This window comes from Narcine bancroftii, chromosome 5 (genome assembly GCF_036971445.1).
Source record: "Narcine bancroftii isolate sNarBan1 chromosome 5, sNarBan1.hap1, whole genome shotgun sequence".
NCBI classification, from domain to species: domain Eukaryota; kingdom Metazoa; phylum Chordata; class Chondrichthyes; order Torpediniformes; family Narcinidae; genus Narcine; species Narcine bancroftii.
The window spans coordinates 68,978,604-69,001,565 of record NC_091473.1 but is presented as its reverse complement, the minus strand read 5'-3'; the positions used below and the strand labels follow the sequence as shown (position 1 = coordinate 69,001,565).

Here is a 22,962-nt window from a genome sequence, read left to right as displayed (position 1 = left end):
TGTTGTGCCTTTAACATAGTAAAATTACCCTAGGTGCTTTGGACAAATGTTGTTGGACCAAAATCTGTGCTGAACCTCTCAACAATGGTCAAATACTTAGTCTTTGAAGTCATTTTAGAGAAACTTGGAGTAGAGCAGCAGACATAAACATTCATGTGTTTGCTCAGGGACAAGTTAAGGGATTGTTGGTTTGTTTGAGGTGGAAGGATTAGTAAGTGAAAATGGTGGGAAAAGAGTGGACTTAGAAGAACACTTCCTGTTTTGTTGTTCATGCAACACCTATACAGGCCTGTGTGAAAAATTATAAATAAAATACTTAAAAAAAGATTACAGTCACAGCAGTTCTGTTTTAATTCTCAATAGGTGGATAGCTGGCGGACCCAATGATAGAAATGAGAAAGGAAAATGGTATTCATTACTTCCCTTTCTGCTAGTCTGCATTGGTTCTTTTTAATTATTTTCAAATGCAAATAGTATTGATAGGTTTACAAGAGTCCTGATAAAGGGACCTAATCTGAAATATAGAGTGATCATTTCTCTCCATGGATGCTCCCTGACCTACTGTGTCCCGAGCTCTTCATTGCCTGCTGATAGATTCGCAACATTTGCGTTTCTTGGGTTGCTCTTGTTGAGTGCCTGATGGCAGTCGTTAGCCCTGAATTGCTTGCACCTGGGTGATAATGGTAGGAGTTCTGGCCATGTATGGCTTTTGATTTTTGTTCTCTCTTAGAAACAAGTTGAAGTTGCATGAAATTTCCAACTTTGGCTCTATAACTCCCTTGCTGGCTGGTTAATAGTGCCTGTTTGTGTTGAAGGAACTTTACAATTGTTAAGCCCTTTTTGGTGCCATTAGGGTGTTGCCTTATTTACAAGTATTGAAAACGGTGAAGGGTACCAAAATGAACACTTTCTTCCTCAGCAATACATTGTTGATGTTGATCCAAGTGCGTGGCTTCATTGAATGATATAATAGGAATGACCAAACTTCTCCTTTCAGAAGCTGTAATCTCTATGCTGGTGGTTGGCCTCGGTGGTGGTAGCCTTCCATTATTTCTTCATGACTTCTTCTCGCAATCAACTGTCGACTGCATTGAAATAGACCCGGAGATGCTAGAGGTAGCAACCAAGTGGTTTGAATTTTCACAGGATGACCGAATGAGGGTGATTGTGGCAGATGGGTTGCACCATATGTGCACTCTTGCAGACAACGGTAAGAAACATAGTAGTAAAACACTCAAGTCCGCAGACACCATGGTTGAAGTAAAAACATAATGCTAGAGAAAGTCAGCAGGAACTGTGCTCCTCTCCCTGCCCCTTTCCTCCACCTGCCCCCCACTGGTGCCTTCCCACTTTTTGCCCATACCTTGATGAAGGGCTCAAGCCCAAAACAGAACGTTGGTTACGTATCTTTATCTTTGCAATATAAAGTACTCAGTAAGAAACATAGTGTCAATATTTGTAATGCCATATTTTGTTCTCTTCCCCAGACCTCTCATCCTTCTTATTAATGAGGTTACAATTTTATGGAATATGTTAAATGACATTTATTGTTAATCTTGGATTCTCAGTAATAATTTACATTGGAGAGGATAGGTGGGGCTTTGCATCTCTTCCAGTAGGGAGTACTGCACTTCCTTAGTGTGGCATTGGAACAGCTGCCTAATCTATTTCTCTGATGTTATCCCAAGGTTATGATTTATTACTCAAGAGTTCAGGGGAATCTCTTGAATCCCTTCTGAGCATTCAGTGATGTTTGTCTTGTTACTCCTTGGCACATTTTGCTTTTACCATCCCCCTTGTACTTTCTGTTATTTCCTTGGATCCTCTTTCAAGATTAAAGATTATGATGGAACTTTAAACATCCAGAATGGGAGGGTTTCAGATCTCAGAATTATTGTCAGAGCACATGCATGGCATCACATACGACCCTGAGATTCTTTCTCCTGCTGGCAAAGCAGAATTGCCACTTATTGGTAGTGCAAAAAGATGAGTGCGCAACGTACACATGTAAACAAATGGTTAGTGAAAGTTAAACTGTGATCCAGTAGAGCCACTGGAGATTGTCATGGAGATTGGGAGATGGGGTCAATCAGCCTGGAGGTTGATTGACCATTTAGATTTTAGAATTTGTTTTGCCACCTTTTTAGATCAATCATGGTTCAGTCAATAGCTTGCTCTCTCTGAAGACTACAATCAAATCCCAGTCCAGAGACTTGAGTGCAACAACAACAAAAAAAATCTGGGTAACACTCCAGTGCAGTACCCAGTGAGTGCTGCACTATATTTTTGGAAGAGATGTTTTGTAAGGCTCCACCTACACTCTCAAGTGAACTTAACCCAAAATCTTAGTGGTATTTAGAGTTGTTTAGTGAATGGTGAAACTCAATGCTTGATGAACTTTAAATGTCTGGCAACTTTCAATTTGTTTGTGGGAACTTACCTTTGCTCAAATTTTATTTCGTATACTGTGGTAGAATTCCCATAATTCACTATTTGGAAATCTTAATGGTTTGACATCTGGTGATATTTGCAGTTTCTACTCAATGCCACACTCCCTTCAAACTTATCTGGTTCTGTTTCCTACACTCTTTTCAAACTTGGCTCACTGAAATGTTATGAAATTAAAAAAATGAAATTAAACATTTGTTGAACTATTAATTAAATAACATTTTGTAGTCCAGGAAATCTGCTAATTTTCACCTGAAGAGCTGAGTGTTCTATATTAATAGAGCAGTACTTTATCACTAGGTCCAACAAATCTAAATAAAAATTGTTATTGTAAGCAAATATATGACTACCTGTGCAGTGAAATTTGGCCGATAAAGCAAGTCAAGGTGAAAGCCTCATCCTGATGCTTAGATTAAGCACTACCAACTTTATTGCCTTCTACCTCCAATAATTTTTCATCAATTCCGTCCCCTCGGCTCTGTCCCACAGCCATCCACCTGATTGACTATCCAGTTGGACTGCTTGTGGTCAGGAAGCAGAGATCAAATATTGGCATTTGCTTCACCTGCATCCAAGATAAGCTCGTCAACTTTACTAACTATCACCCTAATGTCAAATACATCTTTGGTAGCTCTGACTCTGCCTCCTTTTGAGGTTCTCTATTCCTTTTTTCAATTCCCCTGCCGCATCTGCTCCAAGGATGAGACTTTCCATTCCAGGACACCTGAGGAAACTTGGCTTCCCTGCTACTGCCATTATCTCAGCTCTTGCCCACATTTTCATTTCCCACATAAATGCCCCGGTCCATTTTCCTTCCCTTCCCCCTGCCATAGAGGCACAAGGTGGGTTCCCCTCATCCTCACTTTCCACCTCACCAGCCTTGGCATGTAACATGTCATTCTACCTGGTTTCTGCCACCTATAACAGGATCCCATCACCAGACAAAGCTCACCCTCCCCCCTCTTTGTTTTTCACAGGGATCACTCTGTCCGCAACTCCCGTCTTTCACTTGTCCCTCCTACAAATTGCCCCCTCAACCCAGTAATTACCCCTGTGACAGCAAGAAATGCTAGACTTGCACGCTCTCCTTCTCTCACTATTTGGGGAAGCAAATGGTCCTTTCAAGTGAAACAATACTTCACCTGTGAATCTGTCGGGTCATTTACTGGATCTGATGCTCACTTTGCAGCCTCCTCTACATCGGGGAGATGGGGCACAGATTGGGGAATCATTTCATTGAGCACCTTTATTCCATCTGCTACAACAACAAGGATCTACCAGAGGCCAAACATTTCAATTCTGCATCGCATTGCCCCTCCTTTAATCACTTAGGTCCTCTGATTAAATGTGATTGGACTCGATAAAAAGTTGTCCTCCTTTTGAAATCCGATTTGTTTCACACAGTGGATACTTTGCTGGCAGTGAACTATACTTCAGATGTTATTTTCCCATCTAATTTATTATCTCTACTAGATGAAAGTGGCATGTAATGATCAAGGTTTCTGCCTTCACTATTTTCTTTAAGGATGTGCACAGTTGCAGTGGCCATTTTTTAAATCCACTATTCCCAACTGGATGGGAGTGGCACAACACATTTAAGGAAAAGCCTTGTTTTCACTTCACATAATATAATTTTTGAATTTTTAAAATGTAATCAGTAGGGGAAAAGTACAGAAGAATCAAAAACATGATTGTTTCACAGGGAAGGGGAACCATAAACTTTGAGCAGAGTACTGGGTGGGGGTGGGGTTGGGGGGGGAGGGGGGCGGGGTCATAGCCAAAATGGTTGAGAATGGCTGCTTTAAATAAGTTTTTTTTAAAACTTTTCTCTGTGTTACGTACACATCAGCAGTGATTTTTAAAAATAAAAATAGCACAGTGTTATATTTCAAATAATATTTTTAATTATTAATCAACAATCATACAACACCTACTCTAATTTATCTAAAATTAACTAAATTTATATGCAATTTTCTATCTTAAACTCTAACTATGCACAATTATATTGGTGGGTGTTGAATACCCCAAGGCACAACAGCTTAAGACTCAATTCTGGGCAATTCAAAGTTCAGAAATTCAGTGATGACGTGGTGCTTAAAATGACTGAGGTATGCAGACCTTAGATGAATGGCGATACACACAGGCCTTAGATGGAAGGAGCAGTTCAAGAAGTGGGTGAGAGATAATGGGGTGACAGAAGATTAATTAACTCACGAAAACCCTTGTTCTGATACTTGTCCTTTTTAGACAAGTGCCTATTTCTGCAAATAAAGAACTCTTTTTACAGGTCAGTCGAGTGGAGTGCAATACCTTTTCTTCTGTGACATAGAAGTATCGCTTTTGCATATTTTAAAACCCCATTCTGTGGGGTCAGTAGAGTTGAGTGGTCTCTCTGTAAGCAAAAGGAGGAAATCTGATGATGCTGTCAATAACCACACAGTAAGGCCAAGTGGGTTTCTCATTCCCACAAAGGAGGTTGAAGAGCTGTTGACTCTTGTGCTGCTTCCTTCAAAAGACTTCATGAGTGAAAAATGGACGGGGAATGTCACACTAAATCAAAGATTTATGTGCAAGGTATTAGCACTTATCTACATCTACAAATTATCATTTTGTTCTCTATCATTCGTGACATATTTATCATAAGAGAAAAGTCAACTGGTATCCCAAATATTTTCTGACCTATTTGTCTGTTGAAAATAAAAATAAAACCTGATTCTGGACAGCCCAATCTTTGACTGTCATTTCTTCAAATCACACTGCTGCTTCTTCAATAAACAAAGTTCCTCTGTTAATAGGCTTGAAGGTAGCATATTTTCATAAGTAGAGTATATTTATAATTACTTTGTTCCCATTTCCATGTTAACAAGTATGAGTTAAAGGTTAAACTTGCTGTTTGATTTAATTGCTAAAATCTGATGAATGATATTTGTCAATGTAAGTCAGAAAGAGATACAGCAGTGGAAATGGCACTTTGGCTCATTGAGTCACTGGTACCATCAGCCACTGACAGCATTTACACAGAACTAAACAGGAAACTAGAAAGAGTTGTACTGATCTTTTTGTTTTCCCCATTTTATTCAACGCCCTTCAGTCTTTTCCACTCGCCTGAACATGGGGAGCAACTTGCAGTGGCCTACCAATGTGCACATCTTTGGGATGTGAGGGGAAGCCCATGCGGTGGCAGGGAGAGGGCAAATCTGCGCAGATGGCACGTAAAGTCAGAGTTGAACTGGGCCTCTGGTGCTATGAAGCAGTGGCACTACTTTCTGTGCCATTGCATATTGGGTTCAATTGCTACTTCTTCCCTGCTCAACTTGCAGGTTTCATTTTAGGACTTCAAATGGAAAAGACTGAAGGGCCAAAATAATTTTGTTTGCATTACTACAGGGAGTTACTCCTATGATGTTGTGATGTTTGATGTGGACAGCAAGGATGCCACCCTTGGAATGAGCTGTCCTCCTCCAGCTTTTGTGGACAAGGCATTTCTCCAGAAAGTACAAAGACTTATGGCACCCCAAGGTGATCTTTTTCTTGTAAATCCACTTTGCACTTAACTGTTTCTGTACGATAGAACATACTATGAACCTTTTTTCAGACATAAACTGACTTCAGGTTGTGAAGAAATTTATTAGTCCAAGTTTTTTGTTTCCTTCATGCAAAGGTAAAATGAAACCAGTCCTTTAGGTTTTTAGCAATACGGTGGTGGTTAAAATTTCTGAAGATCCACTATATATGCTCAACATTGTACATGGTTAAAATGTTGCTTTGACCAAGTGTGGTTCAGTGGTGACTACTTTATTTGGAAGCTTTTGTCTTAAATAAATTTTGCATCAGAATTCAAACATTTCCCCTGGGCCAGTGCTTAACTGGAAACATAAAAACATAGAAGATAGGAGCAGGAGTAGGTCATTCGACCCTTCGAGCCTGCTCCGCCATTCACATCTTTAAGATCATGGCTGATCTTAAAGTTCAGTACCCCGTCCCTGCCTTCTCTCCTTAACCTTTAATACCCTTATATTGAAGAAATATATCTAATTCCCTCTTAAATATATTTAATAAACCTGCCTCTACTGCCACAGATTCCACAGATTCACCACCCTCTGGGTAAAGAAATTCCTCCTCATCTCGGTCCTAAATGGTTTGCCTATTATCCTCAAACCATGGCCCCGGGTTCTGGATTTTCCCATCATTGGAAACATCCCATCTGCATCCATTCTGTCCAGTCCTGCCAGAATTTTATATGTCTCTATGAGATCCCCTCTCAATCTTCTAAACTCCAGCGAGTACAATCCCAATTTGCGCAATCTTTCCTCATAAGTCATTTCTGCCATTCCAGGTATCAGCCTGGTGAATCGCCTCTGCACTCCCTCCATTGCAAGAACATCCTTCCTTAGATAAGGTGACAGAGTATGTACATGACATCACATACAACCCTTAGATTCCTTTTTCCTGCAGGTGTGGAAAAATTGTCACTAATTGGTAGTGCAAAAATCAACTGCACATAGCATGAACATCTAAACAATCAAAAGAACTGTAAACAGATAAAAAATGCAAACAAACTATAATACAGGGAGATCAAAGAAAATCAATAAAGTGCACAAGTAAGAGTCCTTGAGTTAGTCCCTGATTGTGTTTGTTGAGGAGTCTGATGGCAGTAACTTTTTTTTAGATTTTTCTATCATTCTCTTGCATCACATTTTAGTTACAGATACTATGACAGAGTATATGGATATGTTTTTGGGAGATAAATTGGGAAAGGTTTGTTAGAGTAGGTCACATACAATCACTTTAAAACAAATCTTATTTAAAATACTAGAGCTCTTCTTCATGTTAGATATATTGGCTCAACAGCATTTGCAAGAGTTTTGGAGAGTGCCCAAGAGATTTCACTAATGGATTGTTGTTCACAAAAGGCAACAGATGAAAGATCTTGTTGGAGCCGCAGATTGTCTGGAAGAGAACTTGTTCTAAGAGAGTCATGTGGTTTTGCAAGCAGAAAGAATCAAAGAGGCTTTCTCTCAGAGAGAGAGAGAGAGACACACACACACACACACACACACACACACACACACACACACACACACACACACACACACACACACACACACACACACACACACACACACACAGAGAGAACGTCTACAGTGTTACAGCCAGCAAGAGCAGCTGTGACTGGAACAGGACAAGCTGACAATGTTGTGGAAAGCCCCATTTTGGAATACGGTCTGGTAAAAGGTCTTGTGGTTTGTGCAAGAGGAGAGGACTGACTGTCTAATGTTTCACTTGGAATAAGAGAATCAAAAAGGACCTCTGGTGACCTGAAAGAAAGAGGTTATCATCTGGAGAACCCTGAAGGGGCAAGTTTTGACAACCAGACACTGGAGTGGTTGATTAAAAAGGAACAACAAATCTCTCTCTGAAAACCGACAAGAACCTTCTTGAACAGTAACCATTTATCTTTCAAGCACCAAAGCCTGGTGAACTTTATAAATGTTAAATTCTGTGTACAGTATAAGAATTGCTTGTAACCAGTGAACTTGGAGGAATGAGAAGTGAGATTGGACTGTGAACCAAAGAACTTTTCTGAACGTGCACACACACATTACATACACGTGCGCTTAGAATTAGAAGGGGTTAAGTCAATAGTGACAAGTTAAAGTGTGATTCTGATTTCATGTTTAAAGATAATTAAAAGTAACTTTTCTTTAAGTAACCATTTGTTTTGGTGAATATCTATTGCTGCTGGGTTTTGGGGTCCTCTTGAGCTTGTAACAATACTCTTTCTTGATTTTTTTCCCCCCCCCTTTTATCTGTACACTGAGGGGTGAGAGCATAGGAAATCTCCCCTCTGGCACTTCTTGACTGGCTCTGGCAGTACGTGGGATCATCCTAATGATCGCACACTCTCTGCAGCCTTTGGAATCATGAATCATATTATCCTGCTATAATCTTTCCCAGTTGAGCTACCCTTTTCTGAGTTCACTGCAGCCTATTCTATCATTGGCTTCTCTTCTCATCGCAGCATGGTGGCCTTAGCAGTTCATCTATACTTGGCTGCTGTCTCTATGATGTTGAGGACACTCTTTGCAAAGGTGGGGGTCAGCTTTCACAGGTAGGAATTTCTCAGACTTGGCAAAAAGCTGACTCCCTGCTGCTACTCAAAGATTGATGTATTTGTTGGGTGCCACAGCATGAAGCTTATGGCTATTGTGGACTCTGAAAATGATTCCCATTCTCCATGTTCTTTCTCTGGATCCATCCAGGTGTTTTTTTTTCTAATGGTATGTGTTGCCAAACAAAACATCAGAAAAATTTAGGGAAATGATTTCTGCATTTAAATTATGATACAGAAGTGTAGTTTTAATACATTTGTTTTTCAGGCACTTGATACTGAATGCATAAACCCACAAGGGAACTACAAAGGAGATGAGGAAAATGTTGACCTCCAGGGTTGGGGGGGGGGGGGGGGGGGGGGTGAAGCATTAGCAATATATATTCATGAAACAATTTTTTTTGTATGGATGAAATACTTGTCCTGCACATGTATTTTTTGTTTGTATGTGTGTCTCTGAGGGACAGAGAATGCTGTTTCATCAGGTTGTACTTGTACAATCAGATGATAAAAACTTAACAAAGGAAACTTTATTTTCCAACTGATGTGTATGCCATTTTGTTACACAATTTTCCAGGAAAGGATGATGGATATGAGTATTTAAAGATGTTTCTCAGCTGCAGAAATGGAATCCACACTAATGTTCACTTTAATTGTTTCAGGACTCTTCATTCTAAATCTGGTCTGCAGAGATCCTGCACTCAGAAAGAAGGTAATTGCAGCCATCAAGTCGGTTTTCCCTCTTGTTTACTTGCAAAAGATTGAGGATGAGGTAAATGAAATTTTGTACTGCCAATTGTCCATGGAACTCAAAACTGGTTCAAAAGACCTCCTTGAGGCAGGTCAAATGTTGGAAAAAACTCTGAAGAAACCTGGCAAACATTGGGATCAAACCTATAGACTCGCAAAGATGTTGGAGAAAATTACAATCATCTGAAAACTTTTAAATCATTGAATAAGATATACATGTGACAAGATTTATGTTTATTATTTGCGTGACTGTTGCTGGGTTTGTCCAAGAATATGAAAGTAGATGCCTTCCTATGTCCAGCACATGTTCTTAAACCTATAAATGGTTGTGTATTGGCATGTGCTCTCCAGGTACGTGTTCAAATTGCATTTTATCAACAAATCACTTGTTCTGTTCTTTTTGTGTAGTACACAAGAGGCATTGGATTTTTTAAAAATAAAAAATGGGAGGTTCATTCCCATTACAGGGATATTTGACTGATGCTTTGTATTGAATAAACTATTACACTCCAATTCCCCAGTTTCGGCAAAATTTGCTGCAAGTTATAGTTCAGCTTCCTTAATGGCCCATAAGTATTATCATTATAATTGCAGAACCACAAGTTGGTTCTGATCCTGATTTGCTGATCTTTGCTTCAATAGAAGGTAGGAAAGTTGACATCAATTGGTGATGGGTAGTCATATGTTTGGTTTTGCAATTTGTTTTTAATAATATAATATTGAATTATATTTAACATTTCCAGTAAATTAAAATAATTATTGAAAATATTTAACTTCTGTTTATTGTGGATAAATATGACTGATCAATAGATCTGGCACTCATTATATAAGTAACAGATTTAATCATCAATTTACAGTTGAATTTGCAAGAGTAGATTGATTTGATGCAAAAATAAACTAAAATTGAATTAATTTTATTCTGTGGTTGTAGATAATGATTCTCACTATGTTGTTACAATGGCATTTATTGTGTCTCCCTTGATGCTTTTGATTGAAATCTCCACCTTGAACTGCTTCAGTGCCTATGATGTAGAATGCTGTTACAGAAGGAATTCTGGGGTTTTGGCCCAGTGGTGATAAAGGTGTGGGGGGGATATGGGAGAGTGGGTGTGTGTTTGTGCTTTGCAGTCTTGTCTTCCATCTCTGGGTACTGACTACAACATTCCAAATGGAGCAGTTTGTAATGCAATAATAGGTGCAGGAACTGCATCAATGGTTATTGAAAAACTTAACAAACAAGAGGTTTTTGTGTTCCCTTTTATTAAGGCTAAATATTAAGCCATGTTCATTTGCAATCAAGATAGAAATCACAGAAAGCGCATGCCTTGGTTTTCCACCGTTTGAGCCCAATGACACTGGTGAAGTAAAATGAATGTCAAACTTGGAGATATTGCTGTTGATTTGTTGTATTTTAAGATCCTTTCTCTTTACATTTTGAATTGCCAGAACTAGGAAGGGAATGGAGAGGGGAAAAACTCAATGGATGGAGTCAGAAGATCCAAGGCGTAGCAGACAATGTGTTGATGTTGGAATAAACAGTTTAATACCCCTTTATCACAGAGATCCCACTTAATTGGCATGTGAACAATCTGTGTTTAAAGCCAGGTTGGATCATTCACACTAAAACCAAGAAAAGGCGAGACAAAACGCATCAGCTCTGATATCGACCTTAGCGGGTAATACATGGGATTAAAAGGACCTGTACATCCCACGTACATTGCATTCACACAGGTAAATCAAGTGTTTAAAAGGTGGTTAATCCCATCTTTTCTTCTCTTTGGCTTGGCTTCGCGGACAAAGATTTATGGAGAGGGTATATGTCCACGTCAGCTGCAGGCTCGTTTGTGGCTGACAAGTCCGATGCGGGACAGGCAGACACGGTTGCAGCGGTTGCAGGGGAAAATTGGTTGGTTGGGGTTGGGTGTTGGGTTTTTCCTCCTTTGCCTTTTGTCAGTGAGGTGGGCTCTGCGGTCGTCTTCAAAGGAGGTTGCTGCCCGCCAAACTGTGAGGCTGTGTAAAAGGGGTACAAGTTTGCCTGCTTGTTTGTTTAAAGAGGAGCTATAATTACTGGGAGATGAGGATGATGAAGAAATGAGGAGCATCTGCTGCTGACTGGAGAATGACTTGGTAGTTATTCTAATAATTGTGAACTGGATATTGTATTCCTTTTATCTATCTTCAAATCTGTGGAACACAGTTGAATGCTTGATTAATAAATAGCTTTGTTTTACAGATTGCTATGAAAAAAATTCCAAACAATATTGATTGGATTTAAATTCTGAAATACAGTACAACACCAAAATCCTCAGTTACTCAGAATTTTTTTGGACCCATGTGTGATGTCTGTTAGGCTCCAAAAATTTTTTTGGATAATTGAGAATTTCAGAAAAATCAGAAATCCTAATTTATCAGAAAAATTTTGAAGCCGAAATGACATCATTTTGCCTCTGAAATTTTTTGGATGAAGGAGGATATCCTGAAACAATCAAAATCCTCAGTTATCCATAATTTTATTTCAGAACTGAACTGATGTCACAGGTTGAAAAAAAAATCTGGAATTTTTGCAAAAACCTCTGAGTAGAATTTTGAGTTTTTGGTGTTGGATTTATCTTATTTTGTTCAGGTTGTTTTTGGTGAGAATTAAACATTATTTCATACTTAAAAAGCTTTCCCTTGTTATTTGTTGTTGTTTAAACACTGTTGCAAGTGATTTGCTATTGCTTCTGGGCTGTTTTTTAAAAAAAAATTACCAGTTTTGTCCGAAAATATTGTTTACCCGAAATAGGCCCTGACCTGACCATTTTGAATAATCGGAGTTGTACTGTAACTGCATTAGAACCTTAACAATTACACTTTTTGAAAACAGTACAACAAATATTTGAGAATACAGTCATGTGCTGCATAATGTCCGTTCAGGCAACAACCAACTGCATATACTGTACGTCCTGTCCCGATCGGAGAACGGGATGTAGCAAATGTAACTTGATGTAGTGAACATAACAGCTTCCTGCACGCAACACAACTATCTCATGCTTCTTAAACACAAAGCAATTGCACTGCCAGGCATATAATGGTACAGTACATATATAACCTATAATATGTATGTCTTGATAGTCATAATAAACACCTATGTTACTGGCTTATGTATGTACTTTACTTTCTATCGTTATTTTAATGTGAACTTTCCCTACTTGTAAAGAAAAGTTTACCATATAACATTAGGCAGCAGCATCCAATCTTGTGTATCGCGCGTCTCTTAAGCGTTGTAGCATTATCTCTATTTAATTTTCTTTCAGAATATGTTTACTGTATTGTACAGTCTTCTTTCTTTGGCTTGGCTTCGCGGACGAAGATTTATGGAGGGGTAATGTCCACGTCAGCTGCAGGCTCGTTTGTGGCTGACAAGTCCGATGGGGACAGGCAGATTGTACAGTATTAACTTACTTAATCCATATATTACCTTGCCAGATAGATTAGCTGAAATACAGAACTATATGTATACAGAATCTGGGCTACCTAGTCAATGAAGGTACACTACAGTATCCCATATAGCTTTGCCAAGTACATAAAATGGTGTTAGCACAACGTCCACATCATATAACGGCCTATTTCACAGAACGTATCATGGATGTTAAGTGATGCATGATTGTATTCCAATCTAAAGCTGCTTCAATGTGACCCATAACATTTTATTGAACTGTGGATATACTGCTTACTAAATCATTGCTTTGGATAAAATATGGGAAGAGTTCTTTTGGCCAGTTGACTTTTTTTTTGCACTCTAGTCATTAAATTTACAATAGTCTATTCTATCAGCATAGTGAATTATGTATAAGTTTTAGGCATCCTTTTTTTGTGCTCACCTCCATGCCTAGTAAATAATTTCTCGTTTTGATGGGCTTGCCATAGTTGGCTTTTTTGTGTGGACTTAATGTGAGTTGAAGCTAGCAAATTGACGGCTTCAATTATCGAGTGTGACTGCACATCTCACCATGTGGCTTCAATGCTGCTCTAACCACTGCTTCAGATTCACAGGCCACATATCCATTGACACTTGGTACACCCACAGATCCTCCATAAATGCAGTTTTTAAAATACCCCCCTCCCCAAAAATACTTTGTAATTATTGAAAACACTGCTGATGGGAATACTAAATTTTTGTGAATGCTCCTTTAAATGATCATGGACAACTGGTTACTAAGAATCAGAAGGTTTGTTGTGCTACTTCAAGATGAAAGATGAGGTGGGAGTTTATTGTCATACACAAGTATAATGTACAAATGCACTGAAATTCTGGATGTATATATATATATATATAGGTATGTAAAATACATTAATAAACGAGTATAAGTTAGCACATGAGAGAAAAGAGATAACCATGAACGGATAAATAATTACAGTTGCAGTTAGTGCAGAAAGAATTGTGCTACAATTGTGCTGACAGATCTTTGGTCCTGGAGTAATGTTCTGGTTAAGGTTGTGTGGGAAGGTTCAGAGCCTGAGAGCCCCCTCAGAGTTCTCCAAATGATATCCTTTCTTTCAGGTCACTACAGGGTATCTTTTTGTTTCTCTTATACCAAATGAAACATTAGACAGCTAGTTCTCTCCACTTGCATGAACCACAAGGGCTTTGACCAGGCTGAACTACACACTTACAACCCGTCTTCCAAATGGGGTTTTCCACAAGCTTGTCCCAGCTGTGACACTGTAGAAGTGATCTCTCTCTCTCTCTCTCTCTCTCTCTGCCCCCACACACACAAACACAGAGAAAGCCTCTTTGACTCTGCTTGCAAAACTACATGATCCTCTTAGAACATCAAGTTCCCCTTCAGACTGTCTGTGGCTCCGACATGCTCTTTCATCTGTCACCTTTTTGTAAACAACAATCCATTATTGAAGTCTCTGGGCACTTTCCAAAGCTTTTGCAAAGGCTCTGAGACCCCGGCATGTCTAGTATGAGTAGAGCTCCAGTATTTTAAATGAGATCTGTCTTGAAGTGTTTGTATGTGACCTACACTAAAATCTTTGCCTCAATTTATCTCCCATAAAAAATCTATATACTCTGTCACAAGGGGGCCTATAGATTACTCCCAGCACAGTGAAAGCTCCTTTCCTATTTCTGACTTCCACCCACATTGACTCAGTGGACTGTCCCTCTGCAACGTCCTCCCTTTCTACAGCAGTGATACTATCCCTGATCAGTAATGCTAGTTTCCCCCCCATACCTACCATCCTATTCCTTTTAAAACACTTAAACCCCAGTATCTGCATTAGCCAATCCTGCCCTTCCTCACGCCAAGTTTCAGCAACATCCACAATATTGACCTTCCATGCACTGATCCATGCTTAGTTCATCAACTTTATTCCTAATACTCCTAACGTAGAAGCAGACACATTTCAATCCTTCAAAATGGCTACATTTATGTTTTGTCCCCTCCTGTCCTTCCTCACCAACTCGGAACACATAGCATCATGCTTTGCTACTTCTCCCGTAATCTCTGCGCTCATATTCTGATTTCCCCCCCCCCTCCCCCACCTTTCAAACTAGTTTAAACCCTCCCCAACAGCTCTAGCAAACCTGCCCACCAGGATATTGGTTCCTCCTTCCAGTTCTGGTGCACTCTGTACTTTTTGTACAGGTCAGACCTTCCCCAGAATAGATGCCAATAATCCAGAAATCTGTACCCCTTCCCCTGCACCAACTCTTCAGCCACGCATTCAACTGCCACAACTTCCTTTTCCTATTCTCTCCGGCACGTGGTACAGGCAGCAATCGTTAGATTAGTCCCTCTTTGTGCTGTCCCCTCCCTCCTTTCTTCACCTATTATCTCTTGCCTTTGTCACCCAAACCGCCCTCCCTTTTGTTCAAACGCTTGCTGGCATTTTCTATTTCTCTGATGAAGGGCTCAAGCCCAAATGTCAGTTATGTATCTTGCTACATAAAGGACACTGACCTGCTGAGCTTCTTGAGCGTTGTGTGATTTTTACTTCAACCACAGTGCCTACAGAATTACATGATTACTACTACAACTCTGTGAAAGCTCTCCAAGGGATGCCTAAAGAAATTTGCCTTTCCTCTCTGTAGAGAGTTCTGTGGGATTCTCTCACTGCTCCCCATCTGTAACCCCTGCTGCTCTCAAGCTCTACAACCACATACTCACCCAGACTCAATACCAAGGCTACATTGCCTTCCTTTCTACTTGCCTCCACTGCCATCTCCAGGCCTCCCAGTTTTGCCATCGCAAGGACCTTATGTGCTTGCAGACATTGATTGCTGCCTGACGGCTCCTATGCACTTTGATACGGAAGTATCAGCGGCAACTTGCCTTCTCATTGGCAATGGCCTGCAGAGGACTCCTTCTATACTATTTCCGGTGGCAAGACTGCAGCCTCTGTAACCCTGACATGAATCCCCATCATGGCCCCAGCTGCCTGCCCTCTGGAGCTCCCAATGCCACGGCCGCTGACATGAGCCCAGGCCCTGGCTGCCAACTCACCAGAGCTCCCAATGCCATGGCCACTGACTTGGGCCCCGGCCGCCCACCAGACAGAGCTCCCAACACCATGAATGTCTGTGCCAACCAACTAGCCAGGGTGTTTATGGACATTTACAATTTCTCACTGCTGCAGTTGAAAGTTCCCACCAGCTTCAAAGGGGTATCGGTCATCCAGTGCCCAAGAAGAGCTGGGTGAGCTGCCTCCAGTTGAACTTGCATCAATGTGATGAAATGCTTTGAGAGGTTGGTTATAGCCAGAATTGACTCTAATTGATCTGCACCAACTGCAATTTGTCGATCATCTCTGCAGCAAATCAATATCATGGTCTCTCCACTCAGCTCTGAATCACCAAGAATACAGCAACACATACATCAGGCATCAATGACAGCTCAGCTTTCAACACCATCATGCCCTCAATGCTGGTCAACAAGCTCCAAAACCTGAGCTTCTGTCCCACCCATTGCAACTAGATTCTTGATTTCTTCATCAGAAGACCATAGTCAGTACGAATAGGAAACCTTTCCTCCTTGCTGATGATCAACACAGGCGTACCCGAAGCATGCATGCTTAACCCGCTGCCCTACTTGCTATGAACCCATGACTGTGTGACTAGGCATAATTCAAATGCAGTTTACAAATGTGCTGCTGACACCACAGTCATTGGCAGAGTTACAGACTGCAACAAAGTAGCATACAGGAGAGAGATGGACCAACTAGTTGAGTGGTGTCACAACAACAATCTTGTACTCAACATAAGCAAAACCAAGGAGCTGATCATGGACTTCAGGAAGGGGTAAACCAGGGATCACAAACCAGTCCTCATTGAGGGGTCAGCAGTGGAAAGTGTTGAGAGCTTCAAGTTCCTGAGTGTCCACATCTCTGAGGATCTGTCCTGGAGCCTCCATGCTGATGCAATCATGAAGAAGGCTTGCCAGCAGCTATACAGTGAGGAGTTTGAGGAGATTAGGTATGTCACCAAAGACTTGTAAATTTTTAAAGGTGTACCATGGAGAGCATTCGGACTGGTTGAATCATTGTCTGTTGTGGAGGTGCCATTGCCAAGGACAAGAAAGAACTATAGAGAGTTGTGAACTTGGCCAGTGCCATCACAGGCATTAGCTTGCACTCCATCGTAGACATCTACAAGAGGCAGTGACTTAAGAAAACAGCCTCTATCCTCGGGAAGGAGTTACAGGAGTCTGAAGATGAACACTCAGCAGCACAAGGGCAGCTTCTCTTTTGCCATCAGACTTTCTCTTATTTTTGCACTAAGCTATTTTAAAATGTAATTTTAAAGCACTGTAATGCCACTGCAAAACAACAAATTTCATGACATGTTTATGAGAATAAATTCTGATTCTGAAAGGGAGATTGGGTTGGAAATGCAGAGGGGCTTATCATGAAAACTGGAATATTTTCACTTTGAGGATTGATGAGTAATGTCTTGTAAACAAAAGATTTGTTTCTTTGATTTAAAAAAAAATCACAGTATTGCATTAACTTAATTGAAGTAATGTTAAATAGAAGTTGATTAAAATCCTAACCTAACAGAAATTATACTTGACTGGAGTTGTTAACTAGAGTTCTGTGACAGGAAAGGAAAAAAATGCATTCCAATTTATGACCTGATGGATTTTGTGACTTGGTGCATTTTAAATGAATTCTGGCCAACTAAGTATTGTCCATCTGATATTATTGATCGATTTATATTTTTTTTAAATTTCGGGAATTCCGAGCAGTTATTCTAATCGAATTCAAAACTTTCACGTGCATGTGAACACTGAATGTAAATTTAGTATTTTGAAATTGACAGAGAGTGGTTACTTTTCATTGGTGTCCCACATAATCTGCTTCATTGTCCTCCTGAGACGTCGTGAAGACTGATAATGAGCGAGTTAAACTGCCTTCGTTCATAATCCTACTAATTTAGCCTGGCGAAGTCCATGTGCAGTCATGGTGGGCTCAAGGCAGCTGATTAGAAACTACCAGGCTGCGTTGCAGGCAGATTTAAAGAAGTTGCCAATAAATAAGAGCCGACTGGAGATGGAGCTGTTGCATATGATCTGTGGTGTTAGAAACACCAATGAGACAGTCTGGCTACACACGATGACTTCTATTGAAAGAAACGGGGCAGGAGAAGCTATCAGATCATTTGATTTTAATTGGCAACGTTTTTGGCATAATATTTTGTTTCCCGTTAAAACGGTTATAGTGCGCAAAATAGCTGGGGTGATGGTGGTGTGCAGATTTAAGTGTAGAAATAACAGATTTTGTAAAATAACGGGAATATTGTGATTCTTCTGCGTGGTGACACTATGCAAAGTGGCAAGAAGTGAGTTGTGCATTGCAACCTCGTGGTTTTATGCTACAGAACAGCGTTTGTAGCAACGGGCCGGGTGGAGTGCAGGGTCCCGGGGCGGGCCCCGCGGCGGGCGGAGTGCAGGGCCACGGGCCGAGTGCAGGGCCACGGGCCGGGCCCCGGGGCGGGCGGAGTGCAGGGTCACGGGCCGAGCCCCGCGGCGGGCGGAGTGCGACTGCGCGGAGACGGACCGTTGGGTGTCAGCCCAAAAGCGGAGTGAAGACAGCGGCAACCCGGCGCCGGCAGGGGGGACGGCTCTTTGGGCTTGGGGAGGGGCGGGCGTGGCGTTGTCCCGCGGTTGGGAGCTGGGCTGATGGGGTGGCGGTCTATCTTGTGAGTTTTGTTTTTGTTTCGGGCGGTGGGCGCCGGTGGCCGGTCACCATGGGCAACCGGGGGATGGAGGAGTTGATTCCCTTGGTCAACCGCCTTCAGGACGCCTTCTCCGCCATCGGCCAGAGGTGCCAGCTGGACCTGCCGCAGATCGCGGTGGTGGGCGGACAGAGTGCCGGCAAGAGCTCGGTGCTGGAGAGTTTCGTAGGCAGGTGAGGGTAAGCGTGCTGGGAACTCGGGGGTGGGATGGGGATGGGGGTCATCCCAGCATTTTGCTCATTGAATCGTGCTGTGCGCAGTGCAGGGATCTTGCTGTGCCGAGTTTGCGACACGCCCTCCTCACTCCGAAAGAAGGCATCGGTATGTGCCTGATTTGTTCATTCTCGTCACCCCAAAAGCAGAGGAATTTTGCTGTGCGTCTTTTGCTTCTCCCCCACATTACCCACCAAAAAAACTTGGGTGCAGTTTGCACCTCCCTTCGCCCCCCCCCCCCTTAAAACAAAAGGTCTTGCCGTGCGCACTTTGCTACCCCTGTCACTCCTAATAGTGGGGTCTTGCAGTGCGCCGTTTGCTCTTCCCCAAACCATCAGGATTGTGCTGCACACAAGTCCATCCAAATGAAACATTTCACTGGTGAATCTGCTAGGGTCATCTACTGCAACTGGGTGCTCCCATTGTGGTTTCCTCCTCGTTGTGGACGCTTTGTTGAGCACTTGGGCTTTGGGAGATCTCTCAGTCGTCACTCATTTTAATTCCCCATCCCATTCCCTTGCTGACGTGTTTGTCCATGGTCTCATGCACTGCAAGACTGAGACCACCCGCAAATTGGAGGAACAACACCTACTGTTGTCTGGGCACCTTCCAACTGGATGGCATTAACATTGACTTCTCTAGCTTTCATTTAATCCCCACTTCTTCCTTTGTCATCTTTCCCCAGCTCTGTCTCTTCCCCTTTTTCCAATGTCTCATTTCATAGAGCCAAAATCAATTCTCTCCTCTTATCGTATCCAATTAACACCTTTCGTTGGTCTGGACTCCTTCCCCCCAGCCAACATTTCTGTTCTTTTGGTTATTCTTTGCTTATTCCTTGAGGAAGTGGCTAGGCGCAAAACATCAGCAATATTATCTATCTTCTATGGATGCTGCAAGACCTGCTGAGTTCCTCCAGCATTTCAGTGATCAAGCATCTGCAGACTTTCATGTCTCACACAATTTCTCCACCTCCTCTTCCCCACCCCCTACAAAAAAAAAATCCCAACTACAGTTGCAAATACAAAGTGCTGGATGAGCACCACAGTGGGGAAAATTGTGGCAAGAAATGCAGGCCAACAAATCTTTATACTCTGGCATCCATATAAAATGGGTGGCTGATGTTCATTGTGACTTAATGGGCTGAAGGGCCTGTTTACAAAATTGAAGTCTCCATTGCTTTGTTTTATGTGTTTTAAGTTTAAGATCATTCAGTCCATGGATTTATCATTAGATTTTTGAGGAAAGTTGAAGAAATCATTGATTGTAGATGTCCTCTACATGCATATTAAAGTTGTGCAAGAAATGAATGATTTGGTGGACCCTTCTCAAACAAGAAGTTCGCTTGCAATGAATGGGTATTGTGCAACCAGGTTAATTAAGGGTTTTGTTTGTGAGGACTGACCTTAAAACAATTGTTCCCAAAATAAGAAATAACCAATTTCAGCAAGATTCAATTTAACAAGTTACTTGTTTATTGTCTTCCTCTTTGTATCTTCAGTGCCCACAGAATCATAATGCTTTACATCCAGTGCCAGTTTCGACTGTTTTGACATATGAATGGATGTTGCATTGTTTTGATTTTACAAGTGTCAATGGATGTATTTGCCTTGTTAGTTTCAAAGAAATTTAGTGTGGGTGATTTTGTCTGTTTGATAACTGCAGGAGATAACATGTAAACAGTTTTGTTTTGAAGACATCTTTTGAATTAACTAACTGCTATCCTTTGCTATAATTTCTGAAGATGTTTCCATTCTCTAACTTTCATGTCTTGAAACATTATGCAAATTTTGCTATAAATTAAAATAGTCAGATTTTCTTAAGTCAAATCTCTTGTAACCCAGGCAGCCTCTATAATGAAGCACAGTTGTGTATAAACATACATCAATGTTATTCCTTTGATATAATCTACAAAGTTGTTTGTTGGTTGTTTTTTTTTGTCATACCCACACTCCTGTTTGGCTCCGAATCATGGGTCCTCTACCGGCATCACCTACGGCTCCTAGAACGCTTCCACCAGCATTGTCTCCGCTCCATCCTCAACATTCATTGGAGCGACTTCATCCCTAACATCGAAGTACTTGAGATGGCAGAGGCCGACAGCATCAAATCCACGCTGTTGAAGATCCAACTGCGCTGGGTAGGTCACGTCTCCAGAATGGAGGACCATCGCCTTCCCAAGATCGTGTTATATGGCGAGCTCTCCACTGGCCATCGTGTCAGAGGTTCACCAAAGAAGAAGTACAAGGACTGCCTAAAGAAATCTCTTGTTGCCTGCCACATTGACCACCGCCAGTGGGCTGATATCGCCTCAAATCGTGCATCTTGGCGCCTCACAGTTCGGCAGGCAGCAACCTCCTTTGAAGAAGACCGCAGAGCCCACCTCACTGACAAAAGACAAAGGAGGAAAAACCCAACACCCAACCCCAACCAACAAATTTTCCACTGCAACTGTGTCTGCCTGTCCCGCATCGGACTTGTCAGCCACAAACGTGGACATTTACCCCTCCATAAATCTTTGTCCGCGAAGCCAAGCCAAAGAAAAGAAAAAGAAAGAAGAATCTACAAAAAAGTCAGTGGTGTTGTGCTATTGATCTTCAATGTCTGGAGCTTTTACTTTCTTTCCATATCTTCATTATTTTTAAAAAAAATACCTTTTCACATGGGACATTATAGAATAAGAATTTAAAAAAAGGTAAAATGATGAGGATTGAATACTTGATGGTTTGCTGTGGCCAACCTACGTCTGGTATAAGATTTGGTATTAAAGAGTCAGCAAAATCAAATATTTACAGGTGCAATTAGTAACACAGTCAGCAAAAATTCAAGATCTTGATGCAGGGTTTTGAGCCGAAAATTTGACCGTCACTCACTCCACAGACGCTGCCTGATGTGTTGAGTTCCTCCAGCAGTTCTTTGGCACCAAATTTCAGCATTTGCAATCTCTCATGTCAACAATTCATACATATTTAGGATTTTCTTAATTTGGAATTTTCTGGAGCAACAATGTTTTATTGACATGCCCTTCAGTTATCCTTCACCTTTGCTCTTTAAGTTGCTTTTGAAGTAGTTGTGATGCACTCAAATCATGACTGCTAATTGCTTCCTGGGGCAGCAAAGTTGTTTGACAAAATTGATCTTTACATTTAAAAGAGTGCAATTTTACTCACAAGATTTAATCTTGTAATGTGTTCAATGAGTAACTTGTATCAAAATCTAATAACTACATGAGTGAAGTGTTGTGATTTGAAATTCACAGACAGTATTGTTGTTAGCTACTTCACCTATTCATTGTTCCCATGATATAATTTCTAATCCAGAATAGTCTAGGAAGTTCAAATAAAAAAAAATAGACAAGTAACTCAGGATTCAGGAAGTATTTTTAAGGGCAAGGAGAAAACTTTTATGGTTCAGCTTAGGAAGTGGGCTGAGAGATATGTTTCTGTGCTGCATGACTATTCCATTGTGATTTGGGTGAATGAAAGCTATTGCCTTGTCGTTCCTTCTCCAGCTACACCAGGACATTCCTGGAAGGCAGAGACATTTTTTTTTGAATGACCATGTTTTATATCATATCTACAACAGTATCATCTTGTAGGGAAAATATGCAAATGATAAGAATTTTCTTCTTCCTTTACAGGAAGTTATTTCTCTGAGAAACTCCTTAAAATCTTGTTTTCTCACTGGCTTCTGTCCCCTCATTTGTGATGATGAGCTTTTCTTTCTTTTTAGTTAACATACTCGCCATATATGGCGAGCTCTCCACTGGCCACCGTGACAGAGGTGCACCAAAGAAAAGGTACAAGGACTGCCTAAAGAAATCTCTTGGTGCCTGCCACATTGACCACCGCCAGTGGGCTGATAACGCCTCAAACCGTGCATCTTGGCGCCTCACAGTTTGGCGGGCAGCAGCCTCCTTTGAAGAAGACCGCAGAGCCCACCTCACTGACAAAAGGCAAAGGAGGAAAAACCCAACACCCAACCCCAACCAACCAATTTTCCCTTGCAACCGCTGCAATCGTGTCTGCCTGTCCCGCATCGGACTGGTCAGCCACAAACGAGCCTGCAGCTGACGTGGACTTTTTACCCCCTCCATAAATCTTCGTCCGCGAAGCCAAGCCAAAGAAGAAGAGTTAACATACTATCATACTATAAGTAAGCAAGACACGAGGAGAATAGAGAATACAGAACCGAATAGTAAAAGCAGAAACATCAA

At 41.3% G+C, this 22,962-nt stretch overlaps 2 protein-coding genes across 11 annotated transcripts in view; both read left to right on the top strand.

Moving 5' to 3' along the window:
• Positions 1 to 10,392, top strand: part of mettl13 (methyltransferase 13, eEF1A lysine and N-terminal methyltransferase) — a 31,077-nt gene extending 20,685 nt beyond the window's left edge. For all 4 annotated transcript variants that reach the window (XM_069937739.1, XM_069937740.1, XM_069937737.1 and 1 more), the window contains 3 exons: positions 998 to 1,210; positions 5,836 to 5,967; positions 9,223 to 10,392. In XM_069937739.1, coding sequence (XP_069793840.1) covers positions 998 to 1,210; positions 5,836 to 5,967; positions 9,223 to 9,497 — 620 coding nt within the window. In that variant the 3' untranslated portion in view covers positions 9,498 to 10,392. The remainder of the gene's footprint in view (positions 1 to 997; positions 1,211 to 5,835; positions 5,968 to 9,222) is intronic.
• A 7,745-nt stretch (positions 10,393 to 18,137) lies between these two features.
• Positions 18,138 to 22,962, top strand: part of dnm3a (dynamin 3a) — a 289,034-nt gene continuing 284,209 nt past the window's right edge. For 3 of the 7 annotated variants that reach the window (XM_069937733.1, XM_069937731.1, XM_069937730.1), the window contains exon 1: positions 18,154 to 18,709. In XM_069937733.1, coding sequence (XP_069793834.1) covers positions 18,171 to 18,709 — 539 coding nt within the window. In that variant the 5' untranslated portion in view covers positions 18,154 to 18,170. Of the gene's footprint in view, positions 18,710 to 22,962 lie in introns of all 7 variants that reach the window. The other 4 variants (XM_069937734.1, XM_069937735.1, XM_069937736.1 and 1 more) reach the window with 4 other exon arrangements.